The sequence below is a fragment of the Amblyomma mixtum genome, chromosome 8 (assembly GCF_055824585.1).
Source record: "Amblyomma mixtum isolate Tamu chromosome 8, ASM5582458v1, whole genome shotgun sequence".
NCBI classification, from domain to species: Eukaryota; Metazoa; Arthropoda; class Arachnida; order Ixodida; family Ixodidae; genus Amblyomma; species Amblyomma mixtum.
In genome coordinates, this window is record NC_143019.1 from 19,792,590 (window position 1) to 19,809,824 (window position 17,235).

At 46.6% G+C, this 17,235-nt stretch overlaps 1 protein-coding gene across 1 annotated transcript in view; it reads right to left on the reverse strand.

Annotated features, from left to right (window-relative positions):
• Positions 1 to 10,526: 10,526 nt before the first annotated feature.
• Positions 10,527 to 17,235, reverse strand: part of LOC149331573 (uncharacterized) — a 38,587-nt gene continuing 31,878 nt past the window's right edge. Inside the window, exons 9-10 of the mRNA XM_089557372.1 lie at positions 15,740 to 15,853; positions 10,527 to 10,685 (exon numbers count right to left, since the gene is read on the reverse strand). Of these exons, the coding sequence (XP_089413498.1) occupies positions 10,527 to 10,685; positions 15,740 to 15,853 (273 nt within the window). The remainder of the gene's footprint in view (positions 10,686 to 15,739; positions 15,854 to 17,235) is intronic.

Here is a 17,235-nt window from a genome sequence, read left to right on the forward strand (position 1 = left end):
CACCTGGCATTTCCTTGGAGTGCGCGGATGTGCAGTTCTAGGCAATGTAGTATAGGTGTCCATGACCCTTCTACGCAGCAGAATAGCTCTGCTAAATCTTTATTTACGCCGGTCGGGGTTATCTATGACCAAACTTTGCGAGTCTTGTGGCAAAATTCAGTCCATAGATCACTTTTTCCTCTTCTGCCGGTGGTTCGCCGCTATCCGTAGAATTTACTTGGAGATCTCCCTCGCTCGACTAGGCCTTCCTCTATCTATTCCAATTCTCCTGTCCTTCGGGGCAAGCGCCAAGGGATACGCCCTGAAACCAGTGTGCGATTATATTCACGACTACATAATTACAACAGGTACATTCTTCTTTTAGAATGAGAATTCATTTCCTTTTCTTATTGCTTAGCTTTTTTTCATTTTTTGTACAAATGCTAAACTAAGACACAAAATTATCCAGATACTCTACTCCTTGTACATGAGTGCGTTTGTATCCGCTATGCACCCTGTCCAATCCCACGCTGTGGGTATATGCCACAAGGACATCATCATCATCATTCACTCTACTAACGCCATAATTCAGGCAACTGCGGGCAGGGCACGCGAGACACAAAGAAGAAGTTCTGACCTGGACGCTCGCTCGCTTCCATCCGTTCAGCAAGGCTCTCGCAAGATCTGCAGCCGAACACCATGGAACCGGATCCAACAAATCGTAAGCCACCTGTATCCGCTGCTAAACAAGTACCTCTACGGCAGTCAGCCGCGAAAGAGTCGGGGCATGCCACGACCACTGCGGCTACAAATGAGTCTCTCAAGCGGAAGACTGTTGAGGTGCCCGGTAGCCACATAGGCCCATTTGCACCTGAAGCTAAGCCGCCGTCAGCGCAGCCGCTGTCAAACGAAAAGAAAGAACCGGAAAAACCTAGGAAACACTCAACACCAGTCAATACTCCCGGACTTCAGATGATGCATCAGCCTATGTTGGCCAACGTAGAAAAGGATTCCCTTGCGTGTGCAAGCAAGGCCGATGCTGCGGAAGGACTGCAGGAGCTCCCACAACTCAAGGCAGCGGATGGAACAGAAGCTTCAACGCAGTACCGACCACCATCTCCAACACTTCACTGCCCGCAGAACTCACCGATGGCTCTCCTCAGGCCATCGCAACATATCGAAGGGAAGCCAACCGCGAAGGAGTCTGTGGAAGGTGATGGACGTGCCTTCGTTCACAAGGCACTGGGACGGTTGGACTATAAAACAAAACCGCCGGAGTACATAAATGTTCCCGTCGTTGTCCCTCAACGCGAGCCCCGCACACGCAAGTCCGACAACTGTGAGGCCGCGCAAGTCCTTCATTTACAAGGCGCTGATTTGCAGGCTACGCCGGTTAGAGAAGAGAACAACGCCGAAATGCTTCCGCATACACAGGTGTCGCCTTCAAACAAACCAGAGGATTTCGTCGGTTCCCCGGCTGTCTCCAGTGGAGTGCCTGGTCTGTCCGGACAACCCAAGAAATCTATTATTGTGTCCCGAGCCAGCCTGCCCACACTGCCAGACTCGCAGCAATCGGGTTCTAAGGGCTCCCTTTCCAGGAGAGTCTCCTTCCCGGAAAAAATCGCGCAACTGGTAACCCTGACCCCACGTGCGACGTCCATTTTCAACGCCGACGAAGGAGGCACACGCCATGGAACGCATATTGGCCGAGGACCTCATCTGCCAGAAGCAGATGACCTCGTCATGCCTGCCGACCGTCGACGATTCGAAGACGGGTCTCCCGAGCGGTTCGACCCTTTCAGACGAGCATCCATCTCTGTCGCCCCTGTTCCGTACGCCGGCATGTACGACGGCGCTTCGTGGATGACCAATGTCGACTCGCCTTCCCGTCTTGACGAAGCGCCAAGACGAGGCTCTAGCAACTTTCTGGACGGAGAGCAGACTGTAGCTCTGAAACGTACCGCGTGTCTGTGCGTCATGGTTTTGGCACTAACCACAGGCCTGTTTCTTGTCACCTACTTGGCGGGATACACTCAACTCAGGCAGCCCATTACTCTCGCTCCGGTGATTACCGAGCCTGACTACCATGACGTCAACCACTCCGAGGCCTTAATTCAGCCAAGCTTCGAGCAGGAAGAGTGGATGACACTGACCCCAGCTGACTACAGAGGCGTTGACACTTCTCATTTGCACGGATACGAAAGCGCAGTCACTGATTCCCTGCAAGAGAGCGAGATTATCACGGAAGGATGAAACTGCAGTTCACACTGTGCGCAGCTTATCATTTAGTTGGCGCCGTGAACTGGTGATATAAATAAATAAGTTGGTCGCTATTATAGGAGCAAATCTATACTTTAGCAGATGCAGTTTTCGTCACCAAACTTCGTACAATGCGTTAACGCCCGCTTGAAGTGACTGCTATGAAAAAGACTTGTTCTCAGCGGCAAGGTAAACGTAGTGGGGAAGTTTGTGACGTGTTGTGCGAGGTTCTTGGCTTCGGCGAAACTGTCCTCGTGAAATTGGACGCATACGATATGAAGCGGAGCTTTACTCTGTTTATGAAGTAAATCCTGACTTCCTTTTTGGGTTTAAGTATTTTTGGACGCAAAAACAAACAATGCAGCCTTCATGACACCGTAATTAACTGGTATTAGGCGGGGGTGGTATACAAACAAATACTGGACGAAACAATTCAGTCGCATTAGGCACAACATTAACTGCGACACGATACTGCAAGCGTTATACAAGAGCTGACTTCCCGCGGTAATTTGCAGGCGGAAAGAAATATCCAGTGAGAGGCTTCGAGCTGTAGGCGAGTACAGTATCAAGGTTGAGTAGTAAGTGCAGATTAAGAACAAAAAAGTGAGTACTGTGGTTGGCAGGTATACTATCAGACCATAAATTGGAACCTACTAATATACCTCAAGCCAAGCGGAAGGTATATAACCATGCACTATATCTTGGCTGTTCTTAGTCATAAATGTGGGAAAGAAACTTGGTAGTGTAAAGACTTGAAATTAAACTGATGAATGTGCACTAAGCTTAAATACAGCATAGAGTGTTTGAAAGACAGAATTAATTTATATTGTTCTAACTTAAATGAAGACGAGGACAGACATAGGTAGGGAAGGTAACACGGAGACCAGAAAAACAAGGTTCTTTTGGGTAGCGAAGTGATTTGTTTTGGAAGGAAACGCAGTAGCCAGAGGAAGCTGCAGAGATGAGCTTGGAAAACTTGCAAGGTTGTTATGGCCACAGCTGGCACAGAGCGGTGCTAAGCGAAGATCAACGGGGAAGGTGTTCGTTCCGTATTAGGCCTAATGGCTGATGATGATGATGATGATGTTATACGCACCCTCTTTGCCACCGAAGGCACTATTGGTTCATCGCACTTAGAATACATCTAAGGCATTTATAGAGAATTACGCTATTCAAAGAACCAATCGGTGTGGCTGAGCGTTCGTCCTCACTTCTTGGTAAGAGGGGGACGATGATGCCTAATAGTCTTTGAGCTTCCATTTATTACATTTTATTCTTCTATCCCCTGTTACTATTATTATTATTTTCATTCATTTATTTATTAATCAACTCCCTCTGCTAGAGATCTTGCTGAGTCCTGCTACTGCGTGCGTTATGCTTGTCCTGTTTCTTTTTGGTCTTTCTGCTTTCTCATAAAGATTCTCTTCCCCAGCATTCTGCTATTTCTATTTATTACTTAATTTATCTATATATTTTTCCCCAGAAAACAAAACCAAACAAACAAGGAAAAAATCTCAAAAACTCTCTATGCACCCCTTTTCTTGGCCGATCCCCCTCTGTGGGTATGCGCCATCCTATGAGGTGTACAACTACAAGGAAGGAAGGAAGGAAGGAAGGGAAAAAGTGACCTATAGTTGCCAGGTATGAAACTCTTGCTCGCCTATGTGCAGAACTACACGGACGCCCAAAGTAAGATATCCTGTCAATGTTAATTTCCTCTCCCTATATATGGAATCCTTTTTGTGCCCCTTTGAATATTGCAGCTAACCGCTTCCTGTTGCCGTACCGAAGGTATTGCTTTTGTTCATATACCTGAGAAATCGACTTCGAACCATTTTTATACTTCTTGCATCAGGGATATTGCTCTGCATTACAAGAGAACAAGGTCAGCACTAATTATCTATTGTGCGAGCGGGAAGCATCGCCATCGCTACAACCACTTTCACGTGAATTCATTCGAACGCGGCGCGCAACTCAGTCACGTAGGTGTCTCGTGCCCAGCACTCGTGCATGGCTGCCTCTCCCCGTAATTCAGCGTCTTGCCGTTTTAGGTACGTGTCTTTAAGCCATTCCCGCCCTGAATCGCGAATTTTCACCTATGGAAGACTACCAACGGCGTGCTAATTTTTCTACCTTCCGGACGCGACCTCAATGGTGGCGACTCTTCCCGAAGAACACCAAACGTCCTGAGGACGTTCTCAAATGGACAGAACGTCCTCATTCCGAACAGGACATTCTGAATACCTTTTGAATGCATCGATGGCTAAATTGTCACCTTTCACGGGACTCTGTATTCACGGCTGTCCGCCGCGATGGACAGTAGCACAGTATAGCTGTGGCGTCCGGGTACTGAGCTGAAGATAGCGGGATCGAATCCCGAGACCGGCGGCAGTGTACTGCGCAATGTCAGGTCAGATTAAAGAACACCATGTGGTCGAAAACAAGCCAGAGCCCCCTTCACAATGGCGTTACGCACAATACTGATGCCTCTTAGGGAGATCAACAGACCATGGCTTGTTATCTCTTCTTTAGTTCTACCTGTACCTGTGCGTATGCATGATAGCAATATTGAACACATCTTGAGAGCGGCGCTGATGCCCTTTTCTTACTTAGCACTATTGGTTCCGCCTTTGTTCCGTCACAACGAAAACAGTGCAAGCTTCACGAAGGACGCAGAAAGGGGAGACGAGACACAGGCGCTGGCAGCTTACCCTTCCACGTCTTCGCCTGCTCGTAGCGCAGAAACCACCCTCCAACAGAATCCGCCTCTGTGATTGCTAATCTCTTGCGTCTGTGGACGTGCTGACCTTGAGATGCTGCAAAGTACCCGCCACTTGAGGAAGCTTGTGGGAACTTGAGGGAACTTGTCGCGGACGCTTGCTGTCCGCGACTTGAGGGAACTTAAACTTTTGAGTGAAATGTGTGAGATTTGAGGGAACATTTTATGGAACGTTTCAACCGTTGGAGTGCCACTAAATGGAGTTTGAAAGTCTAGTGACCGACAGGTGACGGCCCAGTCAGGCCTAATTGTTTGCTTCATCACATTTTCCTTTTAATTTTTAAATGTTTCTGATATAGATTTTCCTGTATCTACAACGACGTCCCTTATAGCCTGAGTTGCTTTGGGACGTTAAACCCCAATAAACCAAACCAAACTTGATAACTGTTTGCTGTCCCCTACCGCACTGCTCACAGATTGTTGCAATGATAATTGGTACAAGCCTAATAATTTTATACGAGTGTTGCAAAGCACGCCTCAAAAACGGCTTTTAAGTTTCATTGTTTCGAGCCACTGCTGGGATGTTTTAATTGCGCTGTTTACGATGAAGCCGCAGTGTGTTCTCTGTGGGCATTCGCATTTGTATGTAATGTTACTGAGTGCGTTTGACGTTCAAGCACTTGAGCGGTTTGACACTTTTCTCACGCTCCTTTACTTCTGCCGAACATCCCGCTTTCTCAACCTATGCGAACGAACCAACTATGTAAAATAGAAGTCATTCCTTCCTATGTATTTTTTCGAATGTTCTGATGCGCCACAATAACTGCCACTGCGTCAACCAAGATAGGTGTCTTAATAGGGCGGCTTGCTTTCTCGCGAGAGCGCAGATAGCTACTGCTCAGCAACTTACTTTCTTGGGACGCGATCAAATGATGCAGGACAGTGACAAGTACCCGTCGAGGTAGCTTAGTGGCTTTGGCGTCGATCTGTTCATCTCAGGGTCGCAGGTTACAATGCTGTCGCGGCGGCCATATTTGAGGTGACATAGAAAAACGCCCATGCACTTCGCGATGTGAGCGCACGGTAAAGATCCCCATAATTCCGGAATCCTCCTTGTAGCAGGCTTAATTTTTTTACAGTACTCCTTTATCTCGTAAAAAATTTGAAAATCTTAACGCACCATTACTGTAATCTTGTGCTGGGTCCGGTAGCCTTCAACGCGGTAACAGCGCCGCGAGCAGACGGGACAATACGTGGCAGAATTTTAGGACTCCTTTAAATGTCTGGTATTTCTTTTTCATGCAAAACGAACCCAACTCTTTCTATGCTCACTGCATGCGCGAAGCTTAATTAGAAGGGCTATCATTTCTTCGATGCTACGGGCCGCATATAGTGCAGGCTGATTCAGCATCACTATCCCGTTACTTTGTCTACGTTCAACACTAATGAAACACGAGGATACTGAGCTTAAATCAAGACAACGCATTTGCGGAACCTGTACCGCACCCTCAGTGAAAACTCAAGGGCCTTCTTAACCGCATTCTTAAAGAAGAAGATGATATAGTGCTTAGTTTTCCTGCTTTAGTGTCTACAATGAGTGTCTAGTGTTGTTCTTGCGATTTTCCCGCCAAAACTCCGGTCGGAACCGGTTGCATTGCCCTTAGAGTGTATGCATGCGTCATAACCTTCTAGAATGTTCCAGTAACTTCGGTTGGATTATTATACGGAATTATACTGATGCGATCCACTAATCCACTTTAATCCATTTCCTAGGGTGGGCCTACTTCCAATGTTTTGGGGTTCCTTAAGAATTTTCGGGGATTGAGCCAACATCAAAATTTTGGGGGTCCTCACATTTTCAACTTTGGCAATGCCCTATGGTTGGTCCACTTGTGGTCACGCGGTGTTGACGTCACGACTCTCTTAATCGCATTCATACTATATCGCGGGGAGTCTCCATACACTTACTGGCGCAGTGGTGGAGCGGTTAAGCGACGCTTCACTGCCCCGGCAGGTGGCAGCTTCAAACACAGCCAATGGTGGGGCTTGCGAGACTCGGGCTGCTCTTCTCGAGCTCCCGTAAGGCTCATGCGTAACGTTAGGGTGGTCAGGAGGCAACTACATTGAATTTGGCAATGGTAGGCAGTTTGCTCACAATCCGATGAGAAAATGCCGCCTTGTACGCTTGGCAGGCTCGGATGAGGTTACAAGGTCATGTGAACTCTCTCAACCAATTATGGAATTTCGTGGGGAATTTCAAAGTTGGCGGTGCTCTCTGAGTGCTCAGTTGAAGTCACGGTACCCTGATGACGTGATCAGGGAATTGACCCTGCAGCAGGGTCTATATTGCCATTATCTTAATTAAGAATTCCCAGAGTCTTAAGACCACTATTGGTTTGGTTTAGTGGGGTTTAATGTCCCAAAGCAACTCAGGCTATGAGGGACGCCGTAGTGAAGGGCTCCGGAAATTTCGACCACCTGGAATTCTTTAACGTGCACTGACATCGCACAGTACACGGGTCTCTGGAATTTCGCCTTCATCGAAATTCAGCCGCCGCGGTCGGGATCGAACTCTCGTCTTTCGGGTCAGTAGCCGAATGCAGTAACCACTGAGTCACCGCGGCGGCCTTAAGACCAGTATTAATTAGTGAGTTAATTTAGTTGATCCTAATTACTTGAATTAAATGGAATGGCCGGCAGGTGACTAGGAGAGGAGGGGGAAAATTGAGGTTAATCGTTTAGGAGGAAGGAGGTAGAGGGAATGTGCGAGAGAGAAGGTGGAGGTTGCAAAGTGGCTGGGGTGGTTATAGGGTAAGCTGAGGAACAAGGTCAATTGAAATAGGTCGCGAAGCCGGAGCTCGAATGCGGTCCAGAACCAAGTGCTAGCGACATCAAATTAGGGGTGGAACTAAAGCGCCAAAATGAAATGAGTGGACAAACACGACTAGAAGAGGAAAATAATTAGGACATATTTTGTGTTTCAAAAGCATTCAAAAACAATTGCAGTGATTCCTTTTCAAAATGTTTTAGTTGTCTGCATTTTGTTCGAAAGTATAGCGCTTGCTTTGTAAAAATTTTATGACAGCGTTCGCTCAGAGCAGCGGCAATGGTAAGCGGGACGATGCACAAGGTTGACGGTGCTCTGATGTCATACCCTTGTCATATCTTTTGACCATTCTGCTTGCTTTTGTTTGAAACTCGATTCTGCTAGCCCTACTTTTTCCTCGTTGCTTGTTGCTTGAGTTCTTGGTGTGCATCGTTCGTGTACAGTTTCCGCTTTTCCCTTTTGCCGGCGCTTCTTTGTAGTTTCGTTCGGTTGGGGGCGGTTCTGTCGCGTTTGCCCCCAAAGGGCATCGTCTGTGGCCATGGGGCCCCGTACGCAAAAAAGAGGTGTGTGGTTGCACGATGTGCTAGCGATAACCTGTCTGGCGGCGTCACATTTCATCGCTTTCCCAAGGACGTGAGCGCGACACCTGAGGCGAGGACGAAGGAAAAAGGTACAACGAGAACTGACTACCTAAAAATAGCGTTGGTGGTCGGCACTCGTCGTGTCTTCTTTCTTCGTTCTCGTGTCGGGTGTCGCGCTGAAGCCGCGGCGTTCAGCAGTTTTTTTCCGCCAAGCAGCACGTGACGCTGACGTCACGAATATGACGTCACTAAAACACGTGACTTCGACGTCGCGTTTTTGTTTTATTTATGAGGTCACTTTTTAGTTGTCCACGCATTAAAGACGGCGCTGGCTGCGCACCACAAGCCGCCATGTTTTGAACGTATGGGCTTCTATGGAGCCTACGCTACCATTGTACATCTACCTTGTGAGGAATGCGAAACCGCAAAGTGGTTGCCACGGTGTGAACCCAGAGGAAGGCTACCGAGGAAAAGTTAACACAAATGGTTCCATGAAACAAGTTCTCGGTATCATTGCGCCTATCCCCTGAATGATTACTTGCCAGGATTCAGGATAGATGGACGAGAGGGACGCGGTTTTCGCACTTACCGACTGGGGAAGGAGTGGCAGTGGAGGCTCCCGCATGGCCGGCATATTTTTTTTTTCAAATTCTTCATGCTTATGGCAGGCTCTCACTCTTGCCAAGTAGTATACGTCACACTTTTTCCTCCGGCCAACAATGCGCAGAGGGTATCTTCGTCCCAGTTATACGTTTTTAGACATTTTCAAGACCACTTGTCACAGCAGGCAAGTAGACAGTTTTGTATTTATATTAGGTGACAGCGTACGGCTCCCATTGTGCAGAAAATCCGGTATCTGCGTTGTGTGCGAAAAATCCTAATTTTTAAAAAATGTGGCATCTAAACTGGGCCCAGAAGAGAGTTTAAGGGTATTTAGGTCGAAGGCTTACTTCAGTGCGAAACGGTTATGCTCTATCATTTACTCCTGAAAAAAAACAAAAAAACAACGCAGCCTTGAGTCTACCGGTGAGAACTCTTGAATGAAGAATTCAAGGAAGGCATTTCCCGTGATGCCGTATAAATGAGAAAGTCAGATTAAATTCATTACTGCTCGCAGTGCCGTAACGCTCAAGGGAAGATTAAAAGGTGGTCCCGTATACGGCACTGTTCTACTGGGACCCCTTCGTAATTGCAGTAGTATTTTTATTATTACTAGTGTATTTCGCGCATTTCACTGGCACAAAACTGAAAACACTCGGTAGGACGAGGTTATGGCAAGATAAGATTTTATTCCAATTATTCGAAAATTATTATTCTGTGGTGGAGAGGACACAAAGGTGCGCACCATAAATAGAAACGATGCGCAGCAAGCCTGAAAAAATGCAGTGTTAAGAGCATTGCACTTAGCAGTAACTTGTGCAGTTCACGCCAAATTATAATATGTTCGGAAAAAAATACTAAATTACCTACATTTGTTTAGAGAACAGTGTAAAGGGAAGCGCCCTTAAATGTCTGTACACCAGTGAAAACTCGCCTATTGCTCGCATAGGTTCGACTACACAAACAAATTTTGGCACCGCGCAGAGGCACTACCGCCCTATCTGAGGCGCCGCCAAACAAGCACTCTAATTACATCACGTTATTCGCAAATGCCTATATATGCCGGCTGCATTCCAACCTTATAACCTTATAGTTCCTTCGTCCACGCCATTGGCGAGCATTGGCAAGTAGGTATCTATACCGCTGACGCCGGGAAATCTCGCAAGTAGCTTTAAGAGGGACCTGAAGTGAAAGAACAGCTAGGAAGAACCATACAATTTGCATTAGAAAACAACGCAATCGCAATAATCAATGGAGAACAAGAACTTTCGTCACGAAGAAAAGTGCGAAAGGTAGAAGAGCCTCAGATAGGGCGACAGGGCCATAGCGTGGCCGTGTAGTCGAAGCTATGCGAACGATAGGCGACAGCTGCCATAAGTGTACAGATGTCAAGCACTAGCGAGCCAACAGTACAGATGTGGAAACTGTCGCTTACGACTGCTAGCTTCCAGACAACTGTCAACTATTTGTGAGACAGGGATGAAGACCACGCGCCGAAAGACCTCTTATTAATGCTCTTTGCCTTCCCACCAGCACCAGCCTTCTTTCCCCTTGGTGACCTTCAGTGTATATTGAACACCTCCTTTCCTTTGAGGAACTTCAGACGCGAGAAGGGGTCAGATGTGGCGGAGCAATTCTTGTCATAGGAGCCGAGGTGCACGTCGTTCACTAACCAGGGCATCTTCGGCCGAAGGTCCAAGTCGCTCTTCAAGGTGGAAAACTGCGAAGACCATGGATGAAACTCAGTCGAGGTTGCTCTGTTTGGTGGATCGTAAGACAGCGAGCAATGAGAAATTTGAGCATGGTTTGGGGGTTGCTGTTTTGTTTTATTAGAAATTTAGGGGTGCAGGGTGGTGGAAATACACATGCGGACGCGTTAATTAAGCTATCCAGTTTGGAAACTGTAAGCAACAGCGAATCAGAGTGAATAGAAATGTGTAAGCGGCTAAAATTGCGGATAAAAGCGATGGCATGTGCAATTAACTAACAAAAATGCTTCGTTGCACAAAATTTAAAACGAAGTTAAAAACAAAATGCGTGAACGGATCGATGCTCAGTGTTGAAGGTCAGGCAGCCTTCGGACAAAGATCGGCGAAATCGATGAATGGGGACGTTATTACTAACGCACTAAAACTATGGGGGACACTTATTCCCCGCTTGAAGGGTATGACGAGATGGAGTAAACGGGGTTAGTGCCATATATGCTGAATTGATCAACCTCTACTTGACATTCATAGATCCCCGGAGGTCCTAGTGGCACGGCACATACCCAAGTGGTGTACCCAAGCGATTCGCCACTGGGCTGCGATGGCAGGTGCTGCCACCGGTAGGGCTTTTGCGAAACAGGTCTCTCTTCCCGTGCAAACCACGTCGCCAGACACAGCAAACCAAAACGAAGGCTGGGCCGTGCAGAACAAAGCCGCCTGTTCCATTCATCGCTTTCACCTGTCAAGTTACACTCCCAAGTATCCGCCTCTTTCATTCTGTCGCCGCATTGCTCATCATCATTATCATCATCATTCCGTCACCCTTAAGGACTAGCGGTTATCTTGCCTTCGCATTACATGCCCTGCCCAAGCCCATTTCTTCCTCTGACGTTAACCTACCTTCCTTACCATAAGCTGAACCCTCTATGTTAGCCTCCACGTTTCTGCCCCATAGGTGGGTACCGGTAAGATACAGCTGTTGTATACTTTTCTCTTGAGATATATTGGTAAACTGCCACTCATGATGTGAGAGAACCCGCCATATGCGCTCCACCCCATTCTTATTCTTCTAGTTATTTCCCTCTCATGATCTAGATCAGCTGTCACTGCCTGCCCTAAGTAGACATATTCTCTTACTACTACCAGCACCCCGCCACCAATTGCGAACTGCTGTTCTGTGGCTAGACAGTTCAATATTACTTTGGTTTTCTGCATGTTAATTTTTAGCCCCACCGTTCTGCTCTGCCTGTCTAACTCATCGATCATGCTTTGCAGTTCTTGTCCCAAGGCAATGTCAACAGCGAATCGCAGATTACTTAGATATTCTTCATAAACTCTTACCCTAACTGTTCCTATTTCAGGCCCCGGAATAGCTCCTGTAAACAGGCGGTGAATAGCATAGGCGAGATCGTGTCTCCCTGCCGGACACCTTTCCTTATTGGAATTTTATTGCTGACTTTATGGAGAACTATGGTCGCTGTGCAATCGTTATAATGATCTTCTAATGTTTTCACATAACACTCTTCTACACCCTGCTTTCGCAGTGCCTGCATGACTGCTGAGGCTTCTACCGAGTCCAATGCTTTCTCGTAATCAATAAACGCTGTACACAGGGGCTGGATATATTGCTAGCTTGTGCCAATGTAGCAAATTTTAACCCTACAGCGTTGAGGCCCCATGTCGCAGAAAAACCAGCGAGTCTTCGGCGGCGTTGCCCATGAGCTAAGAATACAAAACAAAGAAAAATCCCCAGAGAAGCTACTTACGTGGCAGCTGAGCCACCTAGGTCAAATGATCTTATAACGTTACCACAATCTTAATGTGAATAAGCATGTGTACACAATGTGTACACGTGTTCTCCACGCGCAGTGCATTCTTCGCGGAAGCCCTGCAGCTGATGGTGCGAGTCCCTGCTCTCTCTCATTGAGCACTCTCTCAGCGTACCTGCTATCCTCTTGTCTATCCTACCCACTGTACTCCTCTACACTTAGAACTCTCTCACCCAGCTCCCACTTTTCACTGCCAGCACTTTACGCCTCTCCACACCCTGTACACACTTCTGACCGCGCCTCCACCACTCCACTTCTCCGACTGGACGCCGCGCCTGTTCGTCCCTCTCTCCTACTGTCTTCCCCCATTTTGCTCAGCGGCATCGCAGTACACCAGACGAACAGATTCTGCGACCACAGCAGCAGTAACGCGAAATCATTAAACGAGCATCGAAGAGGAATCTGAACACGTATTTTTACAGCTGGAGCTCGATCTACACGTCCCGAGCGTTTTCAGAAAGTTCGCATTTTTGTCCTGTGCGGCCGATTTTCCTAATTTAAATCCGATTAAACGTCCCGGCTCCCGCCTTTTTTTTTTAATTCCCCGCATACGGTGGAAGGAGTCAGCCACCCATCCAACCAGCCCCGTGGCGGCTTGCCGCTCTGTCATCGGCGGAGTGATACGTAGTGATCGGCGAAAGCAAAGAGTCCACGCGTATTTTTATTTCTGTGGGTCTAATATGCAGCTATGTAGTCTCTGACTATGTCTATTTATTCACAGAAACCTAAAAAACAAAATAAAAGCAAAAGCAAAGCCGCCACGCGACTGCCTGAAAGGCGCTCCATGGGTTGGTCGATTCCTCCCACTGTCTGCGGAGAATTAAAAAAAAAAGGTGGGAGCCGGATGATAATCCGATTTAAATTAGGGAAATCGGCTGCACAGGGCAGTAATTTGAAGTTTCTAAGAATGCTCTGAACGTGTAGATTTATGACTCTTTAAGCGGCCCGCCTTCAGCAAGCTCGCTCGCACAGTAAAAGAATGCTATAGCATGTCCCACGCAAGAAGCGCATTCAAGTATGGGTGTCATTGGAATGAATGATACAAAACTACACAAGTGACCAAGTTCATCCCAGAAAGCCCCACAGCTGCGCCCCCTAGAACTTCCCACCTGCAGAGAAGGACCAGTGTGAGAAGGCGCGTTTGGAGCACTGTTGTCTCTCATGTTCGTGAGAGCGTCACGTGCCCGTAAAAGGTGTGCTCGGCGAAAACTTGTTGTGCGCATATTTTTAAGGGCTCTGGCTGTTTTTTTTTACCAAAAACTTGAGAAACAGAACAACGGTGGCGTTAGGCGTACGGCTAGCACAAGAAGGTCGACCACCCAGAGACTTGAGTGAATCAGGTCTCCCAGGAAGTGACTGATGTGGTTTCAGTGTACGTCCTCGTCGTTATCAGGAAATATTCTTTGTTCTCTAAGCGAACTACGCGCGCGAAAGCTGCGTCGTCGTGTGATTATTTGCGCGGTAGGTTTTCAATAAGCTTACAGCTTACCTTCGCCATTCTGCAAAGGACTTGTCGCGAGGGGTACATATCGCTTTTCCGTGTTTTAGCTCACGGCAAATATTTGCAGCGCAAGGTGTTAAAGCGAATGTTCCCAGGAAAGCGTACTTGTCATCGTCGTTTGAGAGAGTCCGTGCAAATGAGCATGCCTGCCCGGGTGGAGAGGGTGTACGCCTGGGCTGGGAGAGGCTAGGGAGCGGGTGGCACCGCGAAAGCGGTTGAACCTTATGGATGAGTGACGACGTCACCACGCCGTGCGCATGGTCGTGCCTTGAACGTGCACGCATGCCTTCACCACGTAGGAAGTGCATGTGCCGATACCTTGCTGACATCACTTCCATCATGCATCATGCCAAACCTTACTCAGACCTCTCCACTCCACTTTTCCGAGTGGCCGCCGAACCTCCTTGTCACTCCGGCCCACACTCCTCCCACATTCAGCTCACCAGCATCGTACAACGCCAGATGGACATGGCGGTAGTAGTGCTAACGCATTAATAGCTTCTGAATTAAGGGGTAGGGGGGGGGGAACATAAGTCAGTATCTACCACTAATGCTGCAGTTGGTTATTTCAACGCGGACATCGCAAAGCCCAAGCAGAATCTAAGAGAAGCCGAAAATGCAATCCTCCAAACTAACCCGACACATCCCAATACAGTTCTCAATACGTGCACTGTGTTCTCTCGCGGAGTACCCAAGAACGTCGCCATCAATCCCATAGCGACGCACGCATCAGGTCGCAAGGAGTGATTGTGACTCCGTAACGCAGCACTGGCTGTTGATGAATAAAAAACGATATGGTCGTTTGTCTGTGGTGCTTAAACAAAGACAAGGCAGTCAGAGTGTTAGGAAACTCTTGGCTGAATGGTCTGAAGCGATGAGCTATCATTTGCGCCAAAGCCTTGGGAAGAACGTGGAAAGCGAACACGCAGCACTGAACTGGTAAGGAGTATATATACCGGGTGTCCCAGCTAAATGTAACCAAAGTTTTAAAAAAGGCGAAGTGTCCTAGTCCAGTGAAACAAACTAAGGGTTGTTCATACTCGCGTGGCCTAGTCTTGAGTATTTTTTTCACTCTTCAAAGTTGATTCATTAGTTAAGTTTAATTAGCTAACTTTTTAATTATTGACTTCAGGAAGAAAGTGTGAAAGCAAAAGTTTTAGATCACATCGAAAAACCGCTAGTAGTGCTGTTTCCGTCAAGTTACGATTTACGTAGCTTCACTTTTTGGCCTTAAGAGAAAGTTGACACGTGACCAGCTGCTCGCTCACTTCTCTGCCCCAATGTGCACCCAATGTCTCATCGAGGAGAGGACTTCAGAAAAAATGAATTTTATTCTTTAAGGCGCGTCTTGGGACGTCGAAGTGGCAGATCTAGTTTTCATGTGGAAGCTTTTTCTTATTGTGCGGATTATGGTTAAAGGCCGGTAAAAAAACTACTTTACGTAAATATTACTTTGCTGCAAATATCTTAGTAAGCTGTTTCTCAAAGCGATCTACAACTTTTTCATTGAAACTTTGTTCCTGAAGTCAATAATTAAAAAGTTAGTTAATAAAGCTTAACTAATTAGTCCACCTTGAAGAACGAAAAAAATACTGCAGAGTAGGTCACGCTACTCTAAACAACCCTCATTTGGTTTCAGACGGCTAGGACACCCCGTGTTTTTTAAAAGCTTGGTTACATTTAGCTGGGACACCTGGTATATAAAGGAAGTGATGAAAATTGACTTTCGATAACTAACCTTGCTTTTCAGGGTTGACTGACCATCAATGACGTACACGTAGGCCTTGTTGTTAGGCACCTGTCCATAGAACGCGCCAGACTGCCATTTTAGCGGGTAATTCGGCCCGCAGGGCTGAAAAGAGAAGGCGATAAAGAATCAGTATTTTCTAATCTTTTCCTTATTCAAAGTGCTGAACAACATGCACGGAGTTCTAAAAACAGACTTGATAGTCCAGGGTCATGATTCCCCGGTGACACCATTAAAAAATTTAGCGTAATCGGGCATTCGAGCGGTGGCAGTCAGTGCCAGACGGAGCGCAGACGTTGTTGCTCCTGGCGAATCCCGCTGTGGTCAGCACTATTGTGCCGCTGATGTCATCGTAGAGCGGCCGCGATTGGTGGCAGCCTACGCGGTTTCCACGCAAGGGCAAGCCAGCCAAAGAAATATGACGGCCTTTATTTTTGTGGGAGTTGACATGAAAAAAACAACAACAATGTTTAAAAGTATGATACTTCTGTTTGCTGGTTTGTGAAAGTATGATACTTCTGTTTGCTGGTTTGTGATAAAAATCTATCACCCAGTTTCGTCATAAGTTTTTAATAAGGTACTGTGCTGAGGTTTCCGAGGTTTAGAACGTTGCGGAGTCCATTCCACATGTACTGCCTCGTTTGAGGCTTTGATAGTGCTAATTTGTCAACCGATCTCTAATATTTTTATCTAGGACTTAACAACTGGCCCTAAGCACATAAATACGTTCGCAGAAGTAAAGACCTGGGACCACTACCCATTTCCGAATACCCTTGCGGACCTAACCTCTCTTGTAGACCCATAATGCCCCTTCTTTCTTTCTTTCTTTCTTTCTTTCTTTCTTTCTTTCTTTCTTTCTTTCTTTCTTTCTTTCTTTCTTTCTTTCTTTCTTTCTTTCTTTCTTTCTTTCTTTCTTTCTTTCTTTCTTTCTTTCTTTCTTTCTTTCTTTCTTTCTTTCTTTCTTTCTTTCTTTCTTCTTTCTTTCTTTCTTTCTTTCTTTCATTCTCTTTCTTTTCTTTCCATCTTTCTTTCTTTCTTTCTTTCTTTCTTTCTTTCTTTCTTTTTCTTTCTTTTCTTTCCATCTTTCTTTCCTTCTTTCTTTCTTTCTTTCTTTTTTATTTCTTTCTTTCTCTCTTTCTTTCTTTCCTTTCTCCTTTCTTTCCTTCTCTCTTTTTTCATTATTCTTTCTTTTCCTTTCTTCCTTTCTTTCTTTCTTTCTTTCTCTTTCTCCGCACCCAAAATGGAGGTGCGAGGAACGGATTGCAGCAGCTGGGTCACGTGATTCCTTTGCAGCAGTCTCTGCTTGGCTCGCATCGCGTAGCAGTATTTTTAATCGCAAGCACACTCCTGCGCCCAACCCGAATTTCGGCATACACAACGACTGGCTCGCTAGATGAATGCATGGACGAGCTGGAATATTTTACGTATATGCGAAGGCACATGCATACAGGGTTTGTTCTGAAAGTAGTAGGACTGATTTTTTTAAA